At 42.8% G+C, this 27604-nt stretch overlaps 2 protein-coding genes and 3 long non-coding RNA genes across 14 annotated transcripts in view; 3 read left to right on the top strand and 2 right to left on the bottom strand.

The window, feature by feature from the left end:
• LOC144213763 (uncharacterized) overlaps positions 1-27604 on the bottom strand; it is a 42462-nt gene that overhangs the window by 5550 nt on the left and 9308 nt on the right. The gene's annotated exons all lie outside the window — the stretch shown is intronic.
• LOC144213767 (uncharacterized) overlaps positions 1-27604 on the top strand; it is a 37846-nt gene that overhangs the window by 5235 nt on the left and 5007 nt on the right. The window lies entirely within an intron of this gene.
• On the top strand, positions 438-15202 carry LOC144213754 (uncharacterized). 3 transcript variants are annotated; one of them, XM_077742343.1, is made up of 33 exons: positions 438-552; positions 1634-3416; positions 3883-3944; positions 4017-4226; positions 5844-6676; positions 6754-6959; positions 7868-7987; positions 8057-8155; positions 8222-8259; positions 8322-8590; positions 8661-8698; positions 8771-8917; positions 8985-9110; positions 9173-9211; positions 9274-9399; positions 9466-9589; positions 9659-9823; positions 9905-10101; positions 10179-10316; positions 10383-10421; positions 10496-10636; positions 10701-10771; positions 10854-10877; positions 10939-11545; positions 11722-13542; positions 13644-13737; positions 13800-14033; positions 14178-14288; positions 14367-14441; positions 14512-14604; positions 14682-14768; positions 14850-14971; positions 15036-15202. In XM_077742343.1, exons 2-33 carry the CDS (start codon positions 1704-1706, stop codon positions 15078-15080), a joined length of 8214 nt encoding a protein of 2737 aa, XP_077598469.1. In that variant the 5' UTR covers positions 438-552; positions 1634-1703; the 3' UTR covers positions 15081-15202. The 3 variants fall into 3 exon arrangements, with proteins under 3 accessions (XP_077598469.1, XP_077598470.1, XP_077598471.1); XM_077742344.1 differs by having other exon boundaries at positions 445-552; positions 1521-3416; XM_077742345.1 differs by lacking the exon at positions 1634-3416 and having other exon boundaries at positions 452-552.
• On the bottom strand, positions 1093-24893 carry mus81 (MUS81 structure-specific endonuclease subunit). Of its 4 annotated transcripts, none has more exons than XM_077742347.1 (15): positions 24545-24893; positions 20949-21093; positions 20737-20866; positions 19960-20036; positions 19782-19889; positions 19642-19722; positions 19478-19566; positions 18027-18296; positions 17737-17971; positions 17460-17675; positions 16460-16576; positions 16291-16394; positions 16143-16226; positions 15545-15627; positions 1093-1352 (listed from the first exon to the last, which is right to left on the bottom strand). In XM_077742347.1, exons 2-14 carry the CDS (start codon positions 21087-21089, stop codon positions 15561-15563), a joined length of 1719 nt encoding a protein of 572 aa, XP_077598473.1. In that variant the 5' UTR covers positions 21090-21093; positions 24545-24893; the 3' UTR covers positions 1093-1352; positions 15545-15560. The 4 variants fall into 4 exon arrangements, with proteins under 4 accessions (XP_077598473.1, XP_077598472.1, XP_077598475.1 ...); XM_077742346.1 differs by lacking the exon at positions 24545-24893 and adding an exon at positions 21684-21784; XM_077742349.1 differs by lacking the exon at positions 24545-24893 and adding an exon at positions 21242-21491.
• On the top strand, positions 22032-27075 carry LOC144213760 (uncharacterized). Of its 4 annotated transcripts, none has more exons than XR_013330103.1 (8): positions 22032-22288; positions 23730-23797; positions 24571-24658; positions 25548-25640; positions 25976-26171; positions 26245-26323; positions 26542-26619; positions 26748-27075. It is a non-coding gene; the product is annotated as an uncharacterized LOC144213760 (long non-coding RNA). The 4 variants fall into 4 exon arrangements; XR_013330102.1 differs by having other exon boundaries at positions 26389-26619; XR_013330101.1 differs by having other exon boundaries at positions 26055-26171; positions 26245-26619.

The following is a 27604-nucleotide window of genomic DNA, read 5'->3' as shown; positions in this document are numbered from 1 at the left end:
TATCCAATCCAAATACATGATCATTGGAAAAATGCCTTGGTTGCACAAAGTGTCCACACGAGGGCACTGTAGTCCTAAAGGTTGTTTGCAATCTGCCTTTGATTGAAAGAAGATACCTCGAATACGAAAGTCAATGTAAGATTCAGCCAAACAAAATAAATAATGCACCTTCGTATCCTTTTCTATTGACCAAGTAGTACATTTAAAGATACCAAATTGATTTAAAATGAGGCAAAAGAGACGAATTGTTTTGATCGACTGCAGTCTACCAAGACTTCCGCGTTCGAGGCATCTTCTTCTTTCAATCAAAGGCGTGTTTTGCAAACAACGGTTGGGACTATTGCGCCCCTGTGGACTGAATGTGTAACGACTTGCGTGCTTCTTTTTCTTTTTTTGGAAGCGAGGGTTCGCTTCCGTCTCTTCCAATTCCGGTTTGCGGGTTTTCGTCACACGTCAACAGCGCGCATGCGCCAACTCTCTTGCAGCTCAGCCTTTGAAAGTGATAAAAAACTAACACCTTTTGCGTTTCAGTTTGCGGACATCAAAGCAAAGGTAAACAACCGATAATTTATCGCATAGTCTATATTTACTATATTGTATGATATTATATATTTTGCAAACAATGTGGTCATTTTGATCGCTTTCGGGCCTGCACAATTGTCCATCATCGTGCATTCTTGCTTCTTTTTTTTTTTCAGGGGGAAAAATATTTTAAGGGGTTTAATACTGTTTTCTGTGCCTGCTAACAAAAGGCTATAATTTGATCTTTCTTGTGTGTGTGTTTTCGGGCTGGATCAGAAAAAAAGACGCATCACGGGCCTCGTTCTCTGCATCGCAATACAATATAACAAAACAGTAATCAACGCGGTCAACATTTTCCATATTTCCCCCCTAAAACACCCTTTAAAATAACATTAAGATCACGTAAATCGATTAAGAAATCGAGGAGCTTCATGTCATTTAATAAATCGGACGATCACGTGTTTAAACAAAGATAATATGAGCGAAAATTGGAATAAATGTACTAAAAAGTCAAGTTCCCTTGATTTGAGATCTTAATTTACACTATCTAAATCGAATATAGGTTGAAAATGCATTTAATGATGAATTTATCTCCTCTCTAATATCTAGATTTGATGTATAATGTACAATTTGTGGAGAAAAAGGTCTTCCAGCACAGAATATTGTCATTTACCTACCAACAACGCAACATCAGGACCCTCACAATGACTTCAGTTCCTGTCCAACCAAGTCCAGATAGACGAAGTCACCCGGGCAGGGAATCGCACATGCAACCTCTGGGTTTGGGGATGACGACTCTACCACTGAACTACGGGTAGCCATGATTGTTTCTGGGGAAAAACAATGGACATTTTGACAAAAATATTGGTTGTTACTTGATATCCAATAAATTAAAAAAAACACTGTATCCTGATGATGATTATACTAGCATTGTAATGTATTTTCTGTTGATGTTGCTATATTTGTGTTTTTTTGTTGTTGTTGTTGTTGTTGCAAAGGGCCAAGCAAGACCGGCAAAAAGAAGCGTAGCGGCCAAGATGTTCCCAAAGTCTTCCTGTCAAACAAGCAGTTAGTTGAAATAACTCCATTTTTGTTTGTGAACTTTTTCCAGCCCAAGTGTTGTAGCCGTTCTTCTGGTGGTTTGCCGCCGGAAGCCTGTTCCCGATTGGCCCACGGCAGCCATGTCCCGCAACCCATACCTCCAGTTTACTGTCCCGAGAACCCGGCCGGCGAGGAACACCTCCCAAAGCCAGTTCTCCGGTGAAAGACTTGATGTTGGGTCTTCTGCGGGGCTTTCGCAGGCTTCTCACGGCAACGCCATTCCCTCATTGGCGCCCAGTTTCTCGGCGCAAAGAGTGGACGCCGCTGGCGATGACGTTTTTGCTTCCAGACCAAATGACCACGGGCGAGACTCACAGGCTACGGCGGCGAGGTCTTCTATGTCCAGCTACAGCCGACCCGCCGCCTCCAAACCGACCACATCGGGGGGCCGTCCATCCTTTCCGGTTTCCGGCGAGGACGGTGACAACCTCCGTTCCATTCCAGGCTTAGGTTTCAACCCACCCGAAACGAAGCCATCGCCAGATCCGCCACCACCCAAGTACACGCCAGAGTCAGCCGCCGATGTCCTGGTGCAGTTTGGACTAGAAAAAGAAGACCTGGAACATCTCATGTCCTTCCCTGAAGACCAGATCACCCCCGAGACCTTGCCCTTCATCTTGCGCCAGATCCGCATCCAGAAAGCCAAGAAGACCTCGAATCATCCCAAGCCTTCACGTGAATCGGTCTCCGACCAAAGCCGTACTAGCAAGGACGCTTGGAAAGATCCTGGACTGGCGTCAAAGGACGCACCGTCTTCTCGTCTCCAATCGAGCGAAGTCATCGACTATGGCCACGTGAGTAAATACGAGGACGTCCCGGATAGGACAAAAAGAGCAGAAGGGGCCAATTTTTCCAACAGAAGTTGTAGTCAAGAACCAGTGCAGCAAGTTGGACGAAACACCAACCTGGAAATGTCTTCCTCGAACCAACAACAGAAGACTCCTAGCTCTTTCAGTTTGTCTTCAGCCCCTCCCAAAAGTCAAGAACCAGTCAGCCCGGCAATGGCTATGTTGCAGTCCATTTTCCCTACTTTCTCTCCCTTGAAAAAGGACACAGACCTCCGAGAAACGAAACCCCCATCCCCAAAAACCAGTGAATTTCCGCCAGCACCGATTATTCCCAAGCCCATACTGAAACCATCACAACCCATCCCACAAGTGATGGGTCGGCGCGTACATCCCACTAGACCCGATCTGGTACTCCTGGGAGGAAACGATAGCGAAATTAAAAAAACATCTGACGAGAAACCCAAAGAAAAACAGAAGCCGCCTTCTTGTTGGGAGGTCACCAAGGAACAGGAGTCCCAGAAGAAGACCACCACACCGAGACCACCGGACGCCAAGGAGACGCAGAAAGCAACTCCCAAGACAGACACCAAACCAGAGCAGGCGATTGGACCCCAGCAGACCATCCCTCCGCAGGCGATTGGACCCCAGCAGACCATTCCTCCGCAGGCGATTGGACCCCAGCAGACCATCCCTCGGCAGGCGATTGGACCCCAGCAGACCATTCCACCGCAACCTGTAATGCACATCCGGGCGTACGTTCCCACGGCAACAGCCCCAGCACAGCAGTTCCACCCCATCCCAAGTACCCTCCACATCCCCAGCATCATGACCCTGCCGCCACCTCCGTTGCTGAACCTGGGTCCAAATCCCGGCGTTCCGCAGGAGCAGGTGACGGTCATGGCGGGTTTCCCGACGACTGTCCTGATGCGAGACTACGCGGCGACCACGCCGAAGGTCTTTCCTCACTTGTGTACTCTGTGTAACAACATGTGCTTCCATATACAGGTGAGTGGACATACACGTTCTTGTTCACTCTCCCTTTGTCTTCTCGGGTTTCTTCTTTGTAACGTGGCGTATATCCAGATCTGTTCCACCTTTGTCGGAGTCGGACCTGCACTTTTTTTTGAGCCTTCGCCTGTCAACATTTGAGTACCAGGACCAAGAACGTGGAGGAATGCTTTTCAACCATTTTTTTAATATTTTTGTTGCTACTTTGATGTTACGGAATTTGCCAAGTGGACATTTATTGGAAATAAATCATCTGGGGGACTGGTCCCTTTGGATTTGTGAGACTTGTCAGACTATGGCAGGATAAAGAAATGTTCCTGCGCCATTGTTTACTAACTGGAGGACTCTTAAAACTCTAAACTAATCCGCTAGCAAAGCTTGTAGTGTTGATTTTGTTGTTTTGGAAATATGGCTTTGGTAGTAGATTTGCCTTTGTATTAATTGTTGTTGTTTTGCTAACCAGGACTGGGTGGCGCACCAGAACACCAACTTTCACCTGATAAAGTGCAAATTGCTTCGAGAACGGTAAGAATCGATCGGCTTCTTCTGTCCTTTAATGTGAACCAAGAAATAAGAATTTTGATGATAATTGTTCAGATATCCGCAATGGAATGGAGAGGTGTTGCCATCCTGTGAAGTTACGCCGGACGTCACGGCGCCGGTGCCGGAGTCGCAAAGTAAGATATCAAAATCGACGTCGTCCTCCGCTGCGGCACGACGCCGTCAAAGCCCGGAACCTCGAAGAGAGACGAGCAAGAGGAGGAGGAGCCGATCTCGTTCGCCTCAGAGCTACAGATACAAACGAAGGTGCTGTCTTTAGAATTTTTATCCCAATACAAATTCTTTGCATCTTGAGAGTTGAAAGTGGCGGACCGGGGGCCAAATCTGGCCCGCTGCATCATTTTGTGTGGTCCGGGAAAGTAAATCATGAATGCAGACTTTCTGTTTTAGGATCAAATTAAAATGAATGAGTATAAATGTATAGTGTAGGGCAGTGATTTTCAAACTTTTTTGGCCACCGCCCCCTTCACCGCCGGGCCAAAATGCCAACGCCCCCTTCACCGCCGGGCCAAAATGCCAACGCCCCCCTCTTTACCCCTTTCCAACGAACGAAGCTTAAATAAATAGAAGACAGGCGCCTCAGATATTATTCGCTAATTTCGTTTCTTTTAATAGACCAATGCGCAGTTCACCTCGAATCATAAAAACGGATAGCTGATGCATTAAGCCGGTCGCTGTGCGCATACGTCTGTGGTTAAGCGTTGCCGGCGCGCTATTGTGTGCTCCTCTGCGGCTGACTGGATGGTGGTGGTTTCCCCAGTCGCCTGCATCGACGATAAACTCGCGACAATTAGTGATATACGGTATATGCGCGCTGCTCGTGAGCGCTCGAGCAGACAACGTTTCTTGTTTCAATAAAGCTTGTTTTTTGTCGACTTTTTATTACAGACAATCAATTTTTCCGCTCTTTCTACAAACACCAACGTCACATTTTACTGTAATTGCTCCATCGCCCCCTTCACTATTTCAACGCCCCCCATTCGCCTGTTTATTCGTCAGCGCCCCCCTGAAAGTTCACACCGCCCCCCGGGGGGCGGTACCGCCCACTTTGAAAACCACTGGTGTAGGGTATAGATGTATGATACATTTCCCCTTATTTTCCCCCTTTTAAATCAATAATTGTAATTTTTAAAAAAAAATACAAAATGATTTTTGAACTAAAAACACAGAAAAATGGATTAAAAACTTGGAATTATTGATTTAAAAGGAGGAAAAAAGGGGGAATTTTTTTATACATCTATACACTACATTTTAATTTGATCCTAAAACAGAAAGTCTTTGCTTTAACGTCAACTTGATTTCACGTGGGCCGGACCATTTTAGATTTTTTTTTTAATAAATTGATTAAAAGCCCTGAATATTCTATTTTTCATAGATCTAAATGATTAAAGAATATTACAACGGGGGAAAAAAGTTGTTTTTCAGACCATTTCCATCATTTTTGGTGCCGAAACCCGGGACCCAATACGGTGCCGGGTTTCGGCACCAAGAACGGCGTGTTGCTAGTATTGCCAGAGCAACGACGGACCGCTACCGCTACGAAAACAATGTTTTTGAAAAACACAGAAAAAATGATAAAAAAATGAGGATGATTATCACACTTCATTTTAATTTGATCCTAAAACAGAAAGTCAGCACTGTTGATTGACTTTCCCGGGCCACTCAAAATGATGTGGCGGGCCAGATTTGGCCCCAGGACCACCACTTTAACACGTGTTTTAGATCTAAAAAAAATGAATATTCAGGGCTTTTAATCCATTTATAATAAATAATCTAAATATTATATCTAAAATGGTCCGGCCCACATGAAATCAAGTCCTGCGAACAAACCCCGAGTCTGACACCCTTGTGCTAACATTTCAGGTCTCGTTCCGACTCCTCGAGTTCCTCCGATTATGGCCGTTCGCGCTCCAGGAGCTACGAGCGGCGCCCCTCGTGGCGAAGCCAAGAGGGGCGCTCATCTTCGAAGAGGAGGAGTCGTGAAAGCTCGGCCTACAAACACATCCGGTCCCCGTCTCGCAGTTTCCGCGAGAGACGGTCAACCGAAAGAAGCCGTGAGAGACGCTCGCCCGAAAGAAGAAGCGAGAGACGCTCGCCCGAAAAAAGCCGTGACAGACGCTCGCCCGAAAGAAGAAGCGTGAGACGGTCACCTGAAAGAAGAAGCGAGAGACGGTCAACCGAAAGAAGAAGCGAGAGACGGTCACCTGAAAGAAAAAGCGAGAGACGGTCAACCGAAAGAAGAAGCGAAAGACGGTCACCCGAAAAAAGCCGCGACAGACGGTCAACCGAAAGAAGAAGCGAGAGACCGTCACCCGATAGAAGAAGTGAAAGACGGTCACCTGAAAGAAGAAGCGAGAGACGCTCGCCCGAAAGAAGAAGCGAAAGACGCTCACCCGAAAAAATCCGTGACAGACGCTCGCCCGAAAGAAGAAGCGAGAGACAATCACCTGAAAGAAGAAGCGAGAGACGGTCACCCGAAAGAAGCCGTGACAGACGGTCACCCGAAAGAAGAAGCGAGAGACGCTCGCCCGAAAAAAGCCGTGACAGACGCTCACCCGAAAGAAAAAATGAGAGACGGTCACCCGAAAAAAACCTCGAGAGACGCTCGCCACCAAACAGAACCCGTGGAGGCACCGTTACGCCACAGGTATCGAACAAAACGGACAGACTAGCAAAGAAACTGATGGAAACATCAGGTAAGTCCGGTTCCTTTGAAACTGGAAAGAAGTAGAAAAGCCTACTAATGAAATTCAACCCTTTGTCTTCCATCCAGCTGTCCAGTCTCTGTCCAAGCAGACCGACTTGGAGTCCATGGTTAAAACTCTGGCGCCCGCCTTGTTGGCAGAATTCGCCAAGATGAATTCAACTTCTTCAAAAAGTCCAGCTGAAACATCCAAGACCGCCTTTGCCGCCAACAAAAAGCCAGGGGCTTTCAGAACGAACTACGATCCCAAAAAAAAGCCCCCACCGAAACCCAAGGTTTGACCGTGAAGACCATGTGTTAAGTTAATTTTTAGTTATCTTTAATATAATATAAAACAAGACATCGGAGCACATAATCCAGCCTTATCTTGCAAGTTCAATCCAATTGCATAAGTGTTAACTTTAAGGTCAAAAAACAACTGCAATAACAACTATGATGCAAGTGCGCAATGAAGATCTGTGAAGGACTCCTACATTGTTTTTGATTTTTAAATAATGTCGCTCGGTTCACCTAATATGGAATTGTTTTGCCGAATGGAGGCTAGTTTGTTTACATTCTAATGGAGTTGTTTTAGAGTTCTGACCTTAATTGTTATTAATGATCTGATATGCAATTGTCGTTGCAGTTGTTTTTTGGAATTAATTGAGTTATTTGCTTATGCAATTGGATTGAATCGATAATCTTGTAATTGTTTTGATTGGTTGCCTTAAATGGGCAGTAGAGAATTCCGTTCGGGAGAATAATTTGTGGTGAAGACGAGCCAGGATGGATTCTCACTTACAAGATAACAATGGAAATGTCTTCCTTGTATTGTTCTATATTATATTAAAAATAACTAAAAATGAATCTAACAGCCAACTTTCTGTTTTAGGATCAAATTCAAATGAAGAGTATAGATGTACATTAAATTTCCTGATTTCCCCCCTTTTAAATCAATCATTATAATTCTTTAATAATTTTTTCTGTTTTTAGTACAAAAATTATTTTCTAAAATCTAAAAATATATTTAAAAAAAGCTAAAATAAACATTGTTTTGGACCTATTAAAAAACTGAATATTCAGGGCTTTTAATCCAGTTCTTTTAATCCATTTAGAAAAAAAATAATCTAAATATATGTAAAATGGTCCGGCCCACATGAAATGAAGTTGACGTTAATGTTCACATTTTCTCTTGCCTTTGCAGCCGGTCAGCCTGGTGACGCTGAACAACGTCAAGGGCACTATCAGCTACGAAGATCTGGCGTGTGTCATCGAAACGCACGGAGTAACCGAATCCATCGTCATGTATCGTAAAAAAGAACAGGTAGCTTTGTGCTTCGTTGCGTTGTCATTCCGCTTGAATACAACAGCATGTTTACATGTGTTGGCGTAGGCGGTTGTTCGTTTCCACAGAGAAGAAGACGCCGACAAACTCCGTGAGAAGGGTGACCTCCGAATTAAAAATCTCCTCATCACTGTCCAGAAAGAAAAGGTTGGGATTTTTTGATTACGTGCTTGTGGATTTGAGTTCGATATCTAAATTGCGTTCTCTTGGTAGATGGGTTTCCCGAAAGTGCAAAAGCCGAATCCCCAGAGGTAAGTAACGTATCTTAGCGTGAGTGCTAATCACAAGTAAATGATCATAACGTTTTTCTTAGGAGGGTGGCCCCAGTCTCAAAGACGCCAATATCAAAAACTGGCAAGCCCGTGGTAAAGATGGTGAAAGGGGTCCGCAAGAAGTTTAACCCCACCGACAAGGACGTTAGCGTAGTGCCTAAAATGGTCGCTCCGGGAGACTCGGGCGAAATGTCAAATGACGCCATTGCCATGACGAAAAAACGCAGAAAGCGCGGCTGTGGCATAACAACGGACGTTATGGTTGCCATGGAAAAGAAGATAAGTGCATTTCTGCTTCGGCCGCAAATGGGTAAGTCTCGGACGTAATGTCAGATTTTGTGGCGAGTTAATATTCAAATTTGACTTCTGTTTCGTTGCAGCGGAACTTGTAGAAGACACAGACTTCTGTTTGAAAAGTGTAAGAAGACCTGGTCTTGGTTTTTGGGTCTTTGAGAAGTAGTAAGTCCTGATTTTTTTGTTGTTTTTGCAGTTGGGTCAAGACAAGAGGCAGATGCTAATGTCCAATCTACCGCTTGATCGGTATGGCTATTGCGTGCAAGACATCGTCCAATTGGTCAAGCCGTTTGGGTTTGATTTTTTGGATGAATCAATCTACGTTGTTCCTGAAACGGGGACGGTAGGACCATCAAATTCAGATGTGGATGGTGTCTTTTGAAATGCTAATTTGAAAACTTGTTTCTCAGGCATTTGTGGAGTTGGAGGAGAAGGGAATGGTCGCCGCAATGGAAGCCTGGAAAAAAGATAAACCGTCTCTCAAAGAACAGAAGTTGGACGTTTGTGTCTTGAAAGAAAATATCCCCATGAACCCGGTAAACTGTCCTCCACAAAATCTCTCGGTATGAGCGATTTTGATCTGATTTTTGTATTCCAGAAAGGCTTCTACGATTGGATGATGAAGAGGATGGATAATGTAAGTAAACCAGCCATTGAATGTGATGACTGTGTCTTTGATGTTATGAACTTTGACCTCAGCCGGTGGAGGATGGATGCTCCAGTGTCGTTTACATCAAAGGCATCACTCCGAGCGAGACGAACTGTCTTCGCCAAGCTTTGCGGAAGATCGGAGGGGTACAATATTTTCTGCCCTTACACGACAAGGTGAGTTTGTCATGTTGGACTTCTAACCTTCCAAAAATGAATTGACATTCAACCTCTTTGTTGCAGGTTTTTGTGCAATTTCAGTCTGACATTGATGTGGATTGTATCGGACTTTGGTACGTTCTTCACAATCAATGTCCAGCCTATCAGATCTTCAGACTGGACCCTCCACAAAATGCTCCAATCGAATGTAAGTCCTATGGGAATTGTCCAGATGTAAAACGGCGGTTAAAATGTGGGTGGTCTTCTTTTTCTACAGTGCGAACGTTTCCCGATGAAGCCATTCCAGATCCGGCATTTTCCGGGGCGACTGTTGAGACGTCTTTATTTGGGGTCCCTGAATGCACCACGTTCCCGTTTTACCTGACAATGAGGACAAGTCCCTATTTGTTCTTAACCGTTAGGCCTTGGTTCATCATCCCTAGTAAGACCTGTGATTATGCTGGTCTAGATTGTCAGAGCCAGATGGAATTAAGGCCACGGTCTGCTGTTTTTTTTTTTCCAGGGTTCCTGACCATTAGAAAAGTTGAGGACATCGAAAACGCCATTCAAAGTGGCGTGTCACCAACGGTCATGTTGACAAATTTGCCTACAAAACTTGTCAAACATGCGGACATCGCTAAGCTAGTTTGGCCGTATTTCTCCAAGAAGGATCTTCGGTCTCTGTACTACAACGTGATAGTGCTGCCGCTCCAGAGGAGGGTGAGGGAACTGCAGCCTTGTGTAGTTGCTAGATTAGCAAGTATTCACCGTTTCTGTTTTTTTTTTTTTGTCTACAGGCCTTTGTGCATTTTAGCGATTGGGATGCGTGCCGGCAATTCGTGAACCGGCATTTGGACAGTCACGAATTGGAGGCGTCGGGCCTTCTGCTTCGGCTGCACTTGGTCCTCGAGTCCGTGTCTGTTCAACAAAGCGAGGTACGTACTCGAGTAAAGATACCAATTTTGTTACTTTACGGACCATACCATTTTTTTTTAATACAGGAGGACATGTACGTTTCGATGATGCGGCTCAGCAACTCTGTGAGTTTCGGGAATGTATTAAACGGGAGCTACTTAGCATGTAGCCACAACTGCTTTGCTTTGTCATCTTTCAGAACATTGGGAAAGTGGAGTCCCTGGCCGAGCGTCTGCTTTGCGTGGAGATCTCTTTGTCGAAAATAGACGGCATTAAGCCTCTTCTGGATTTTATCTCCAGCCATGGCGAGGTTGTCAACTTCTTGCCACTGGCCAATCGGGTACGAGAACGCAAATCTCTTGGATTGCACTGACTGTTTTAATTAATGATTATCTCTGATGTAGATATGTGTGGAAATGGCCGACTCTGCAGGAGTTGCACGTGTGCTGGAGGCATCCAAAGATTTTACAGCAAGGTTGGTTTCAATTTTCTATTCACTCGGGTTTTATTCCACGTTGTACTAAGGTATTATTCACCCTATTCTTTTTTTTCTCCAGGAAAAATATTCTGAGGTTTGAGAGGTAAGGTACTCATTATATAACAGCCAAGGAACAAAATATTAGCGGGTTTGTTTGATTTCAGCATTGAAAGTTTGAAGCAGCGCCTTCAAGATCCAACTGGGATTACTCTGGAGGACAGCACAGACCGTATTGCGAAGCCCAACCCACCAGGGAAATCGACCATGGCCCCTGTGCCTACCGTTGTGCCACAGGTTAAATCTGAACAACCCACAAATAGCCTTGTATCGGAGCCAAAGGAGGTAGAAACCCCGTCAGTTAAGTCTGAACAACCCACAAAGGGGCCCAAGTCAGAGTCCACGGGGGTCAAAACGGCTACGGAAGAGGAACGCCATAAAAAAGAATGTTCAGTTAAGGTCACTCTTCCTGAGGTTCAGATGGGTAAAGAGAACATTTCGGTAAAAGTGGAAGAAGCGACGGTGTCTACTGGCAACGAGAGTCTACCTCTGGTTGACAGTCACAATGAGAGGGTCTTAAAGAAGGAAGAACCTCTACCTGTCCAAGATGAAACCCTTGCGCAAAGTGAAGCCACATTGGTCCCCAGTCAAGATGAATCCCTTAAAAAAAGTGAAGCCACATTGGTCCCCAGTAAAGATGAAACCCTTACAAGAAGTGAAACCACATTGGTCCCCAGTAAATCTGAAACCCTTGCAAAAAGTGATGAAAAAGTGGTAAGTATTTTCTTTAAGGATCTACTTAACCTTACAATTTGGCAAGGAACTTAGAATTAATGTGTATAAACAGCATTTGCTGACCACACACCAATGAGAACCCTTGCAGTTTTATCAATTCTTGCAACTCCTGTCTTCATGACTACAAAATGTTAAATTCTCCTGTCTCCATTCAGATGGAAATCAACAACGGCCTATCAAACGCCAATCTCTATGACCAGCAACCCTTCAACATGGACGACTTTGTCACTGTTGATGAAGTTAATGACCAAGAGGACAGTAGCACTGAAGCCCCCTCTCCTACCAAGAGACAGTCACCCCCGCCAGATCCGAAACAAAAGAAACCAAAAGCCCCCAAAGACTTCAAGACCGCTAAATCTCAATCTCCCGCCTCCTCGAGGACCACCAGAAGCTCGTCAAGACGGAGCCTCTCTTCTGGTGCCGTGTCTTCGCCTGGTCGAGACTCTACCAAATCTCTGAGTAAAGTCAAAAAAACCATGGAGTCATCCCAGAGATGTCCCAGCACTTGTGAAAAAGAACATTTGATAACAATGGACATTGACGAAAACTTTCAGGTGTTGGATAGTGTGGGCGAAGACCAGAAACCTATTTCGGATGAGAATCCAGATGTAACAGAAGCTCAAGAAGCTCCTCAGCTGGAAAACATGAGTCATGTGGAAAGGATTGACAAAGAGCCAACGTCCTCAGTTGAAACGCCGACTCTGGAAGGTCAGAACGAGACGCAAAAAGGGGAGGAAAACGCAAACCAAGACCAGATCACAAATTCTCTCCCAATCATTGAGGATGTGGTTGAGGATCCGGCTTTGGCTGACCTTGACAGTCACGTCAGAGAAGCCAAAGAAGAAACCACTGCTTCGGAACATGATGACGCAGAAGCATACCAGGTGATAGATTCTGTAGAAGATCTTCCATCGGCCAATGAAACTGAACCAAGTGTCCCAGAAGTGGTTAAGACCCAAGACTGTAAAGAACCGCCAAAGAAGCAGGCGCGGACCACCGGCAAAACCCCCGAGAACTACCTCGTCGTGGATTCCGTACTAGCCGATGCTGCTGTATCGGGGAGGAGGCGGAGCACCCGTGGGAAGAAACAAGAACAAACTGTCACAATACCCGTGAAAGACGAGGACCCCACTTTCCAAGTTCTGGACTCTGTGGAAGATGATGCTGGCATCAACACGAGAGTTACCAGAAAAAGAGGGAGGCCGCCTAAGAAAGATGTATCTAGCGAAGAGAAATCTGTCTCGGGGACGACAACACCTTCGGGGACATCTCCCGAACCTGCGATCAAGATGGAAGTGGTACCGATGGAAATCCCAGAAGCCAAAGTTGCAGTTCCCAAAAGAAAAGGAAGAAGGGGAAGACCTAAGAAAGATGCAAAGAAGATAAAGATAGAAAAAAACGAGACTGTCGATGAGAAAGAAGCAGCTACATTTCAGGTGCTGGACTCTGTGGAGGACGAGACAGGCCAGGTTCTGGCATCTACTGGGGACACGCAGAGTAGTCCAAAACAGCTAAATCCAGAGGATGAGGAGGAACTAACGTACCAAGTGGTGGATTCTTTAGAGGAAGATCTGACCCAAGAAGAGACGAGCGAGTCGGAAAAGACGGAAGAACAAAGGGCTGGATCAAGAGACGTGGCGGAAAGATGCCAAAGCAAACTAGAGGTCGCCCAAACGAAGATCGAGACTCCGACCAGCACGTTGTCGCTGGACCAAGTGAGCGATAGCGAGGATAACTTTTCTGACATAGCCGAGAAGCCCAAGCGTAACCTAAGAGCAGACAAGAGGAGAAAATCCAACAGGCGGCGACCCATAGAAGGCGCAATGGTTGTTCCGTGCCAAGAGGAGGTCGGCGAGGAGCCGGCGCCTGAAAAGCCAACTTGGAAAGGAGACGTCTCGGAGGAGGATCTTGGTTTGGTCACTTTGGATGAGATCGTGCTGGAACAGGAAGAGGCAGAGGACTGTTTGAACCCAGAGGTTAGTTGGAAGAATACCCACAGAATTGCCAAATATGGGGTGGAAAAGATGGCGGTTCCATTTGTCATTGTTGACTAAAATATGATTGTCAATTCTTGCAGACTCTGCTGACTTTGGATGAAACTGGTGGTGATGAGGAGGAGGAAGATGCAAGCAACTCTTTGTCTGTTAAACGGGAAATTTGCGATGATAAAGGTATGGTCAGAAATTGTCCTAAAAAAATATGGAGGATGTCATTTGTTTTTTTTTTTTTTTAGGGGACGGCACAATGGTGGAACATGTTGAAGAGGACACCATAAGTGGTGACAAGAAGCAACTCAGACCAATTTCGGGCATGACGAGTCAAGACGAGATTAAAGTGGCGATGGAGGAGGACGCCATTGGCCGGTGTGTTGAGGATGGCCCCACCTTGCTGACGATGGACCAGGTGGGACATGTCGAAGAGGACGTCTTGACGGGCGCCATGGAGGAGCAAAGTCAAAGAGATGATGGTAAAGTTCATAAGAGTTTGAGGAACATTGTCAGAAATACACAAGAGATAATCCCATTGGAATTAGTGACCAATAAGATAGGGGCATAAGCAATGTTAGGAAATTAGTTATTCATCTGGATAAATCAGAAACGTTGTGGTGCAGGCACTATGTCAACCAGCAAGGACCAAAACAAGGCGGATGTGACGGAGGTCTCACGGGACGCCGTTTCCACGGGGGAGGAAGAAGATGCGTCTTCTGAACTGAACTTGGAAGGTACACCAAGGAAATTAAAGACAATTCAGAGCTTCAGTATTTGCATTTTTACAAATTATGTGCTTTGTTCCACATTAGAAGACAAGATTTTGAAGCCATCACTGGACCAGGTGGGCCACGGTGTAGAAGACATTGAGACCCAACACTCTGAAGGTTTGTGTTGTCATGATGATTTTGGTCACGGGTTCGAACTCGGAATAAACAGCTACGTGTCGCTTGGTAGAGTGTATCTCGACTGCCGAGGTGGAAGAAGCAACCTTGCTCGAGGCTCCTCTGGAGCACGAAGGAAAGGAGGAAGATTCGTTGGAAAAAATGGGTAAATGTGGTCAATTGAAGACACTCGGTGTGTCTTTTTGCCACAAGATGGAGGGACTGATTTGTATTTTCCTGCAGACAAACACGAGGGAGAGTCACTTTCGGAAACGGCGCTTCAACCTGCTGCTTTCCCACTGCCGCCGTTTAATCCCAAGAAGTCCTTTGGTACAAAAAAATCATGAGATATGTTTATTGAGTGTTTATTTTTTCTTCTTTCTAACCAGTGTTATTTTTCTTGCTTCGTAGGTACCGAGTTCATCGTCCCGAAATCGGGATTTTTCTGCGATCTGTGTTCTATGTTTTACCTCGAAGAGAGTACGGCTAAAGAGGTGCACTGCAAGAGTAGAAAGCACTACAACAACATGAAGGTACACTGATGTTAAAACTTAATTTTTACATGCCATGTTTCTTACCTGAAATATCTTTTTACAGAAATACTACAGCAAGCGTGAAAAGAATTCAAGCGATTCTGCTTGACTAGTTCTCAACATTTCATTTTTTTTTATGTTTTCTGTGTATACATTCAGATCTCAATATGTGGTATAGAGGGCTATCATGGTTTATTAAAAGATTAGAGAAAATATTTTTCTGTGCTTGAATCATTTTTTAAGATATACTTACTTCTATATTTGTATTACTTGTCCTCTCCTCTAAAATAAAGAACCCTTTTTGCAAAAAAAAACAAAAAAAAATCCAAATAATAACCATTTATTGTACCAACTTTTCGTATAAAAATAACTGTGCACAGTAAGGTTTTTTTTTACCTTAGGTAAAAAAACGACTATGGTCAGTAAGCTAATTTTTTCTTTCCATTTATAATAAGTTAACAAGTGTAAAAAAGATTTGAGACCACACCAAAGCATTCCTGAAATTGCAGAATAATTTGACTAATGCCTAAAAATCCTTTTTCTTTCAAGAATAAACTTAAATCAAGTGCTTACAGTGCTTGAATCCAACCTATGAGAGCGCTCCTTTACTGCAGTAGAGCTGGCACAGAGTTAGACTCAAAGCTGGACCCAATTTCCTAGAAAAGGGCAAATGAAAAATTATTAGGACCTTCAAAAATTATATTAATATTCGAGAGATTACTGTAATGCAATGGAGTCAGAAAATATTAAGTTTTTTATAGATCTAAATGCAAAAGAATATTACAATGGTAAAACAAGTTGTTTTTCAGACTTATCATTTTTGGTGCCGAAACCCGGGACCGAACACACCACCGGACCGCTATGAAAACAATGTTTATTTTTAGTTTTTTTTTTTAAATATATTTTTAGATTTTATAAAATGATTTTTGAACTAAAAACACAAAAAATGGATTAAAAATGTACAAAGATTGATTTAAAAGGGGGAAAAAAATCAGCAAATCTAATTTATATCGATACTCTTAATTTTAATTTGATCCTAAAACAAAGTCGGCACTCATGATTGACTTTCCCTGGCCACATAAAATGATGTGGCGGGCCAGATTTGGCGCCCGGGCCGCCACTTTGACACCTGCACTGTAGTGCTTTTATAAGTAAAAAAATGAACTCTGACCTCTGAAGCTTTCCACATTGAATGCCGGATAGCAGCTTTTCCTTCGCCGCTTGATTTGGACACTTGTCATACGCCGTCAAGAGGCTGAGGACAAGATTCCCAAATGTCAGCACACGCTAACGGCGCCGAGAGAACACGTCAAACTTACCTGCGGGGCGTGTCGAATCTCTGCAGGACGGCCGCTGCTTTGTCGCCGGACAAGCCGCTAATTTGCATCAACTGTCTGGCAAAGGCTTCACGTGCGGTCTGACTCTAAACCATATACGGTTGTTGAACGGTAAGCCAGTTCTAACCGGTTACAAAGTACGCCGGGTTACCTTATTCTTCACGGCGCCATGGTTGAACTCGGCGAACGACAAGAGGGTGCGGAAAGGCTCCACCTCGTCACGGCGGTCGCCATCCAACTCTCGAGAGTGCCGCGTTAGTGTGCAATTCTATTTGGGAATGACATTTATTTTATTCATGTGATACAGAATCTGTTGTGCTTTTGTTCAATGTAAATAAAATCTATTTCAGCTTGATAATTGCATTTTTTTTAAAACCTTGAGATACGACGTATGCTAATTCACTCGTATCTTTGATCTTTTTTCCCTATATGAAATAGCAAAATACAAATTAATTCACAGGTGTCAAAGTGGCGGACCAGGGGCCAAATATGGCCTGCTGCATCATTTTGTGCGGCCCGAGAAAGTAAAACATGAGTGCCGACTTTCTGTTTTAAGATCATATTAAAATGATTATAGATCTACATTACATTTTTTGATTTTCCCCGTTTTAAAATTAATCATTGTATTTTTTTATTAAATTTTTATTTTGTGTTTAGTTCAAAAAGCATTTTGTAAAATCTAAAAATAAATCTAGATATTTTCCTTTGTCTAGTTTAATATTGAACATAATTTTTTAAAATATATTTTTTCCTTTTCAAATGAAAAACATGATTAAAATAAAATTTCCATTACTAAGAAAAATAAAACAAATAAATATTGTTTTAGATCTATAAAAACGGACTAGTTAGGGCTTGATCCAGTTCTTTTAATCCATTTTAAAAAAATCTAAATATTATATCTAAAATGGTCTGGCCCACATGAATTGACATTGACGTTAATGCGGCCCGCGAACCCACCCAAGTTTGACACCCTTGAATTAATCTGTTAACACCCTCTAGAAAACACAATCAAATATTACAATAGGAAAACATCTGTATAATTATTGTAATTCACCACTTACACTCACAATGTAAAAAAAATATTTCTACTTATTGAACAAATGTTATGATAGGTCAGATTAAAATGTGCCAGAGATTACAGGAATACCCACTCGGTACATTTTGGCGAGTTGTTTGGTCATGTTAGCGAGGTAAGCGGCCGACTCCCGCACGTCCTGCACTCGCTTAACGAAAAAGCCGTCCACCACCTGCGTGCCGACGACGGCCTGCCGCAGGGTCGATTCTGGGAGGCTCAGGTGGGAGGCCATTTTTCCTTGTCCTTCCACCAGGTAGATGGGACGGCGCAGGCCGCATCTTTTTAGGCGAAACTATAACAAGAAAATGAGGTATTTAAGTATTTGGACATTTTCAGGACTACTTCCCGCTGACCTTCTGCTCCCTGAAGCGTCCGTCAATGATGCTGCCGCAAAGGTCATCCATCCGTTTTCTCTCCACGACATAATCGAGGACCAGTTCCCTAGTTCGAGTCCCACCTGAAGCGGGGGCGGACTTCTCTCGCGCCACCCAAAGGAAGTCGCCGACGTTGAGCTTCCGGACGTCGAATTGGACGCGGTTCTTCGTCAGCTCGCGGACCAGCTCTTGCTTGCAATGGCTGCTGCTGCCTCTGCGGGTGCACGGGTGTGTAAAAAAAAAATACGGGTAACCGTCTCTCGACCTACCCCGTCGTCTCGATCACATCCACGCAGAGGACAATGTCGAATGTCCCGGCAAGGAGGCGCTCTTCGCACGACTGGAGACGACCAGCGAGGGATTCATGCGAGGGAGTCGTCAAATTTTCCGGTTCTTCTTCGTTTTGATTGTCTTCGTCACTACCGGTGAGGTCGACAACCCTCGGGTTGGCCTCCTCTTCCTCTGTAAGTACCTCGGACCCCCGCTCCGCTGAATCCAGGTGCCGCGCCACAGCCACGCCTTCTTCAGTTAGAGAGTAGCTTGAAAAACAGAGATGGGAATGTAGTTCTGATAAGTTATTATTTGATTAATTTAATAAAGACAGCATTTATTAAGGAACATATTTATATTCATGTATACCTGGGACCAACGTACGTAGAACATATAAGTTTATGGTCTGGGACCAACGTACGTAGAACATTATAGTTTGTGGTCTGGGACCAACGTACCTAGAACATTATAGTTTGTGGTCTGGGACCAATGTACGTAGAACATTATAGTTTGTGGTCTGGGACCAATGTACGTAGAACATTATAGTTTGTGGTCTGGGACCAACGTAGGTAGAACAAGAATAGAGTCAGGGACTCCACTAAAAGACAAAGTTTGGGACTTATCTGATCTTGGTGTGTCCAGAAATATTGGGCGAATCATGAAGTACTGAGTTGAGTTTGGTCAATTGAGAATATAATTGTTGTTTAAACGATTAAGTTTGTGATTAATATGGGTCGGAAAACGACAAGGGAGGTGGGTTTGTTGCCAGACTGCAGAATGGAGATTGGAGGGTTGCCATGTGTGGGGTATGAGCGGATGTGTAGTGTGGGTAGTTGCCTGTCTGTCGCTATTGGGTGGAGAGGCATGGTTTCTGTCCCAATTTGAAGGATGTGGAAGGTTTGATGAACGTAGAAAGGGAATTGTTGAAGAAAATAGTTTTGTAAGTGAATAGAAAAGAAAGTGTGGGAAAACTATCTTAAGTAAAAATTGTCTCCTTGGTGGGGGTGACATGAGCTAATAGGAATTCAGCCATTAAATTTAGCTATCATTGGGTGGTTAGCAATATAGGGGTGATTTGCAAATTAGATCTTAAGTATTAAGAATTATTTGGTTGTTAATGATATCAAACAAGAAAATGACAATGCATAATTGGCATTCATCCAAATTATTGGGTAAAGTATACCTGGCTGGTTTAGATAAAACAATTAATTTAGGATAGGCTAGGAATGTTTTCAGTGCACAGAAGACATTCCTTGTTTGGCCCTGAGCAGGTGAAATATGCTTTAGTTTGGGTAATTTTAACGACTATTAATGATATACGGCTTGCTTAAGTATCAAACAATTGATGTCAACCAAATGGAGTTGACCTATTTCCTTTTAATTTATCTCTAGCTTCTCATTCTACAAATATTTTTTCAGTCATTTGATCAATACAGCTGTAAAGTGGTACCGTGCGGGACTGTGGGTCTTGATGAGCAGGTTTCTCCTCACCAGGGTGGCCACAGCCGACCATGCCGTGTACTTGCTCCCGACCTCGGGCTACGAGGGAAGACAATGGTTAAGACCATTACAATTTTTTTTTTTAAAAGTCACTTCCAAGTTGAAGTTGCTGACCGTAGTGAAGGATTTCTGGCAGAGATGTTGAGCTCGGGCCTGTAGCTCCATTTTGTACATAAAACCTTTACTGGCTGCCATCTGTAGGGAGACCTCACTTTTTATTTTCTTGCAAAATAATAACAATGTGATGGTGTTACCTGTGAATCTCGGTAAAGTGTGAGCAGAACTGCGTAACCAGCGGATCCTTTCTGGGGGGCGTAATCTTTCTTCTTTTTCTTGGGTAGTCCTTTACTTGTTTTTTCAGCCTGAATGACATTGTTTTTTTTTAGATGACATCACCGTGATTGGACATGAGGCATTTTAGATGTATTTTACCTTCCTCTTGGAATATGGGTTCTTGTCTTCCGCCACACCAAGAGGGGGCGCTTCTCTTTGAGCTGCCGTGTCGTAACCTGTGGGGGAATAAATGTTATTTTCAGCACCATTGACGGCGATAGATGTTCAATTAGTTCATGTGTCAAATTGCCGGCCCGGGGCCCAAATCTGGCCCGCCACATCATTTTGTGTGGCTCGGTAAATTAAATCATGAATGCCTACTTTCTGTTTTAGAATCAAATTAAAATGAAGAGTATATATGTATATTAAATTTCCTGATTTTCCCCCATATAAATCAATTATTGTCATTTTTTAATCCATTTTTCTGTGTTTTAGTTCAAAAATGATTTTGTAAAATCTAAAAACAAATAAAAAAGCTAAGATAAAACATTGTTTGAGATCTATAAAAACTGAATATTCAGGGCTTTTAATCCAGTTCTTTTAATCCATTTATTAAAAAAATATAAAATGGTCCCACATGAAATTGAGTTGAATCTTTTTGATGTTTGACTAACTCTCTAGGTATCAATTATAATTTCATCATTGTCATTTAATGCACATTTTAAACTATATTTTGAAAAAAAAATCATAAATTTCAACAAAATCTGAAACATCTTTGTAATTTTTCAGCAATTCTACTGGATTAATATTGTGTTTGCTAACATTTTGTAATAATTTTACCTCTTATATTATGTTAAAATTTTAGAGTGAATTTTTATTCAGTTCATTATATAAGAAAATTGAAATGAAAGCCAAATAAATTTGGCTTCTACTGACCACTCTCTCTGTAGTGTTGTTGTAACTTGGAATCTAGTAGTTTGCAAATTCCATCTCCAAAGTTCTGCAGGATCTTCGCCTCTCTCGCATCACGAAGCGGAAGAGGATATTTATTTAGAGAACTGATAGCCTACACAAAACACACCACCAATCATTATTACTTTCATTTCAATTTCTGTCTACTGAAAAAAAAATGAATTTGACGTTTTCACCTTTTGGTATGTGTACTGGATCTTCAGTCCTTTTTCCCTGGCTTCGTCCCGGAGTTCAGTCAACCATTTGAGGAATAACGGGTTGGGGCAGGCAGGCAGGGCACGTTTGCGGCCCATAAGGACTGGCTCGGATGCAGACATGTTGCTGTTGATAAAAAGAAAATAGGGGTCAAAATGGTTTATTAACGTTTATAAGGCAGCCATTTTACCTCCAAATTGGGGTCACAAAATGTCCACGTATTTCGATAGCAAGTCTTTTTTTGTTTGTTTTTTATCACACAAGAGTCACTTACCTGTTAAGAAATGGCTTTTTCGAGCAATTATAAGTATATATTATATGTTGTTTTTAAGGGGTTAGGGTTAATTCAAAATAGTATGACGTAACCAGCGACATACGCAGGTGTAATTAAGGGCTAATCAGTGATTTTTTCGGTGATATTTTTTTATTCGTTCTAGTTTAACTTTTGCTGTACTAAAACCACTAGGAGATATGTAGCAAGTTTTCAAAGGGGAAATATTTGGGTTTTGTAATTGTTAGAACCTTATATTAGGAAAAGAATATCGTTTTATTGAAGTTTTCATTGTTGGCAGTTACGATGAGAGCCTTCGGTCGAACTTATTATACTTTGTTATTTATTACTCTATCTTAATTCTAAGAAACTTACATAAACTTAAACAATAAACCGAAAATTAAAACATTTTTTTCCATTTAGGCAAAGGTTTAAAATAACTTACCTTTTTGTACATTGGGAATACACTTCAAAAGAAATTCTGTAGTCGGAAATGTCGTCATGATAGCGAAGAAGAAGTTAGTACTTCGACACTGTGTAGAACAATAGATTGCCGTCTGGCGGCCAATTAATGAACAGCAGTGAGTTTTTAGCAATACATGCTGGACCAACCGTTTTCTTTTTCGAATTCTATTTAATAACATGATAACGGAAAGGGGTTTAATGTTTTTTTCAATTAAATTAGCTTTTGGCGCTTCTTTTTAACATGATATGGCATTTGCGCATGCACGTTATCCTGGGCTTCCACCGAAATTACGTCAGAGGAAAATCCAGGTTGACACTGGCGAGCAGGAAGTGGAAAAGGAAGCGGAACAAGGAAGCGGAACAAGGAAGCGAGAGACGAACTGTTTAACGTGCTTTCTTTTGTTTGTTTACTATTTTTTTGGACGTTTTAAAGCATGATCTAAATGGGGAATTTACAGTAAAAACAACCGAGTCGCGTTTGATGATTTACACGAAGAGAAGTCTGCAAGAAGAGAGTTTTTTTGGGGGGTTTTCGGCTGATTTTTTGCACTCGATGCAGGCTGCACAAGGAAAGTCACGAATAAGGTAAGAACTGCTGCAAAATTCTACTACAAGCGCCTCTTGATGAATACTTCTATGAGTAAAACGTGCAGTTGTTTTCTGTTGAGCTTGCTCGTCATAACCCAGATCAGATGGAAACATTTTGCCAACCTCCGCAATTTAATGAATCATGTCCCCAATCAATGACCACATGGCTCAAATACTGAGCTTTCTTTTTGAAGAAAGAATTTGTAGTTGTTAATGCTTTTAAAAGATCTAGCATGAGGACAAGGCTGACTGAAAATAGTCCATTGAACAATGTTGACATTTGATGAAATTGTCAGATTAACTATTTTTAACAATAATTGTTTTGTAGGTGGGATGTATGCAAGTTTCATGGGCATGCGCATTGGGGCCGAGGGCGTGTTTTGACACTTGGAGGAGTGTAGTTTTTTGGGTGGGGTGTGTGCAGATTTCACGAGCATGCGCAGTGGAGCCGAGGGCGTGTTTTGACACCTGGGGGGAGTGTAGTTTTTTGGGTGGGGTGTGTGCAGATTTCACGAGCATGCGCAGTGGAGCCGAGGGCGTGTTTTGACACCTGGGGGGAGTGTTGTTTTGTGGGTGGGATGTGTTCAGATTCTATGGGCATGCGCAGTGGGGCCGAGGGCGTGTTTTGACACTTGGAGGGGTGCGTTTTTGTGCGCGGGTGGGCGCGTCTGGCTCAAAGTCCGCCCACCGACTCTTGGAAGGCTTGGAAGGCAAGGGGATTGCCAGGGTTTGAGTCGACGTTTTGCCTCATTTCAAGACGAAGGGGCGTGACCAACTTAAAAGTGCATGAAATGAAGCCAAACTGCTCGGATCTGAGTTCAAAAGTCTTCCCAATACTCTTGGTAGTCACTTGCCATGCATTCCAAGCCTGAAAATCCAAAAAATTAATTTGACAATATGATGAGGAGCTTCCTTAGCACCTCCCACTGGGTAACATTCTCCTCTTTTCTTGCCCTTCGAAGCTTAGATAAGTTATTGGGATGTAAAATGATGTGCCGTGTTGATCGATTTGGTTCCATATTGCCCATATTGACCCTTTTGTATCCTTTTTCCAATCGTTGTTAATATTTGGTGAGCTTTTAGTGCTATAATCATAGTCAGTTGGCTTGAGTAGACAGATTTCATAGGCCCTTCAATGACTGTGACTAAGTGGAGGGGTTACCTCCTTAGACCCTTGGCCCCCAAAACCCCCAATTGTACCTGATACGTGTCCAAAGTTGCTCAAAATATGATGTGCATCTTTTAACAATGTGCACATCCTCTCTTTGTGGTCAGTCGAGTCCCATTTCGGGCAAAGTGTGCAAACGGCCAAATTTATAGGGGCCTCGGAGGTCACTCATTGGCAAAAAAATGTTTTCTTCTAAATGTTTTGTGTTTAAAACATGTGATCTGAGTCAGATTGCATTAGTGCTAACGAAAAATGTCATTTTGTTTACAGGAGTGGAGGCCCGGAAGATGGAGTTGCTTCCACGTCCATCAACCTGCGCCACACAAGTGTTAACAAAGGTAGGAAATGCTTCGTTGAATGTATATTTGTATTGAAATTAGTTTTTTAGCGTGTCAGTATTTAAGTAGTTCTAATTAGGATCACATTTATTTGACCACCTGTGTAAAACAAGACGGTCTTTTGTAGAGCTAAAAATAATAATGTCAGTTTAGCCTATAAATGTAATTCAAGGTCTTACAGTTCAAAATGCTAATGCTATTTTCAGGCATCATTGTATGTAAGGTTACACATAAATATGGCTAGGCTAATTATGTGACTGCAATGTCATATCAATGCTAGAATGGTCACTGACTGCTCTCTTTGAGGGCATTACAGTTCAAGATGCTAATGCTATTTTTGCGCTCTCATCATCTTATGTAAAGTTACATGTAAATATTGGTAGGTTTATTATTTGTTCATGATGCTAATGGTACTTTTGCGCTTGCATCATCATATATATAGTTACATGTAAATATTGGTGGGCAAATGATTTGCTCATGATGCTAGTGCTATTTTTGCGCTCTCGTCATCTATGTATAGGTACATGTAAATATTGGTAGGCTAATGATTTGTTCATGATGTTAATGCTATTTTTGCGCTTGCATCATTTTATCTAAAGTTACATGTAAATATTGGTAGGCTTATTATTTGTTCATGATGTTAATGGTACTTTTGCGCTCGCATCATCTTATTTAAGGTTACTTATCTTTATCGGTAGACTAATTCTGTGTCTCTATTGTGGTATGAATGCTGGAATGGTCACTTACTGCTCTCGTTGTCGTCTTCTTGACAGGATCGTGGACGTTTTGGACGTACACGGCGCCTACGGATGGGCCTGCGCTGCAGCCGATGGCTTTTGGACACTGGCGTGACCTGACTGGGTATGTGACGTCTCCCATTTCAGCTTGTGCAGTGGCATCTGATGCCGTCAGAATGTCAAAAAAGCCATTTTTTGCTCACAATATATTGTTGAAATTGAATCAGTCTTTGTCTTTTATTGCTAAATGCATCCTTACTAAGTCAAAAATAGGGTTTTTTCCTTCAAAAAGTGCCTTTTTGGGACATAAAACGGCCACCAAAAAGAGCTCTCTGCAAAAGCGGCCTTAGAAAAGCAGAAAAACTTCCTGGCGACGAGACGTGTCACGACTTGGCCAACCAATCAGAGGCCTTAAAAATTGGATTTAGCCACCTCCCCTCTATGCAAATCTATGCAAATTTGGATTTAGCCCCGCCCTGGCCTCGCCCATCGGGACAGCCAATCAGAGCACGGCATTTGGCCGGACACGCCCCCTTTTTCCAAAAATCGGCGTTTTTTGGACCGAAACCCCGCCTCCCGGCCACAAAGCCAGCCTCCTTGACTAAAGCCCACCCACTCCGAGAGAACCAATCAGATGGCAGTATTCGCCTCTCCACTTCCTGATTCTAAACCAATCAGTGAATAGACGCCCCTTCCCAGAGAACCAATCAGGTGGCAGCGGTCACCTTCCACTTCCTGATTCTACACCAATCAGTGAATGGACACCAACCTCCCAGAGAACCAATCAGGTGGTTGCATCCTATTTTCACTTCCTTATTCTAAGCCAATCAGTGAACTCAAAAGTAGTTGTCCACCAATCATCGCCTAGTCATTTGCATAGCCACACCCCAAAAAAAACAAAAAAAAAATTAAATAACAAAAAATAAAATTCTAATAAATTAGTAATAATAATATTAAAAAAGTTAGAAGAAAGAAGTTTGTTTTTTGTTCAACTTTATTTGTTTTTCTTTCAGAGTTAGAGTCCAAAGTTTGATGTCTTGAAGTTCTTCTTCAAACCAGTAGGAGTCGGATCGTAACAGAGTGTGGAGACCTAAAGACAAAAAAATGTAAGTTAAGTGTAAGTCTAGTGCAAACCAAGTAAGTAAAGTGAAAGTCTAGTGCAAACCAAGTAAGTGCAAGTTTAGTGCAGACAAGTAAGTAAAGTGCAAGTTGAGTGCAGTAGAGTAAGTTAAAAAGTGCAGTAGGGCAAGAAGTGCAGACAAGCTAGTTAAAGTGCAGACAAGTTAAAGTGCAGTAGGGTAAGAAGTGTAGTAGAGTAAGAAACGCAGTAGAGCAAGATAAAAGTGCAGAAAAGCAAGTCAAGTGCATTCAAAGAATTGTGCAAACGACGATAATACTTACCTTAGGATAATGTGATGTGACTTGTACTTGACTTGAGCAGGAAGGCAGCAACTGTGGAAGAAGTGGACTTCAGCTGTGGAAGAACTTTATTTGATGCGATGTCACATGTTCTTGAGCAGGAGGGTAGTATCTGGATTTCAACTGGACCACTTCAACTGTGGAGGAACTGGACGACTTCAACTGTGGAAGAACTACATTGCAATCCAGACAATTGTCACGAAGGAGTTCACACGGAGGCAAAACATTTGGTCCTTTTATTTTAATTTTCCAGAATGCAGCATTGAAGATAATCAGCTCGTTGTCTCACAGGTGCAGGCAGCAGTTGGGGCGGGGTCAAGGCAGGTCTCCAAAATGGCTTCTTCACTGGAGTGAGTCTGCAAACAAGAAAGTGCGTGAGCATTTAATTCAGTCGTGTTTACCGTCTAAATGGTGCACATTGATTCACTTCTGCAGTACAATCAAGCTTGACGAACACTGAATGTTACCTTGAGCTGCAGCGCCCTCCGGTGGACACGAGGAAACTAGTCAGGAAAAGAGTGTTCAGAAGCGTGGCGTAAAAAAGCGTCAAAGTTGGACAGTGTTCACGTCCACCATTTTGTGTTGCAGTGTGCACTAACCTACTGGACGACGTCGTGGATGAAATCCGACTGCAAGAATTAAAGACAGAAGTCAAAATTGGACATGGTAAGTTATCTCAGGCGTGCTTACCTCAAACTTTGTCACTCCATTTTCAGCTTCTGCAACAGATTAATAGACAGTTAGATTTGCACGTGAATTAATTGTTTGCTCGTTTCACCTGTGCTTACCTGCAGGGTCGGACATTTTGGAAGTGACCTGCAAAAGAAAAGGAGAAAGAGTCAAACAGTATGGTTTAACAGCCATTGTTCGTGCAAATTGGACCATTTGGCAGAATACTTACCGACTGCAGCCTGTGAAGGAAGAAACAAGATCCATTAAGTATTTGCGAGCTTGATTTGGAATATTCAAAGTACTTACCAACTGCAGCCTGTGAAGGAAGAAATGGACCATTAAGTATTTTCAAGGTTGATTTGGAATATTTAAAGTACTTACTTGCTTCTTTTTGCACATTTGTGAGCTGTTGAAACAAGAGAAATGTAAGTTAGTCTCAAATAAAAAAAGTGAAAAGACTTGGGAATAGTACTTACTTTGGCTTTCCAGTGTGGAGCGACGCGCAGCATTCATTAAATGAAAGAGACCGCCTGCGAAAATGCTTCCTCTTTAAATAGTTTTTCGGAAGTGACGTAATTGCGCTAAAAAACTAAAAGTTTAAAAAATAATGTGCATGTTGTCCTTCAAATTGAAAAGCGAACGGCCGGGACTCGTACCCGGGTCTCCCAATCCAAAGTCTTATGCTCTACTCATGAGACTAATGAGCAGATGACGTAGGATATTCTCATAGTGTATATGTCCCATTCTTAGTCACTCACATTCGGTAGACTGTCAAAAAAAAGGGTAAATATGACTTCCAATTTTTGAATTTGCAAAGCGTTGGTGGTCTAATGGTTAAAGACACTGACTGCGAATACTTTGGTCTCGGGTTCGATCCTCTCTCTTGCCTTTGCCACTCCAGCATTTAATCCGTAAATGCAGCTGAGAGTGGGAATCGAACCCGGGTCGCCTGCATCGCAGGCAATGACTTATGCCATTC

This window comes from Stigmatopora nigra, chromosome 20 (assembly GCF_051989575.1).
Source record: "Stigmatopora nigra isolate UIUO_SnigA chromosome 20, RoL_Snig_1.1, whole genome shotgun sequence".
Lineage (NCBI taxonomy): Eukaryota > Metazoa > Chordata > Actinopteri > Syngnathiformes > Syngnathidae > Stigmatopora > Stigmatopora nigra.
This window is presented reverse-complemented; position numbering and strand designations above follow the sequence as displayed.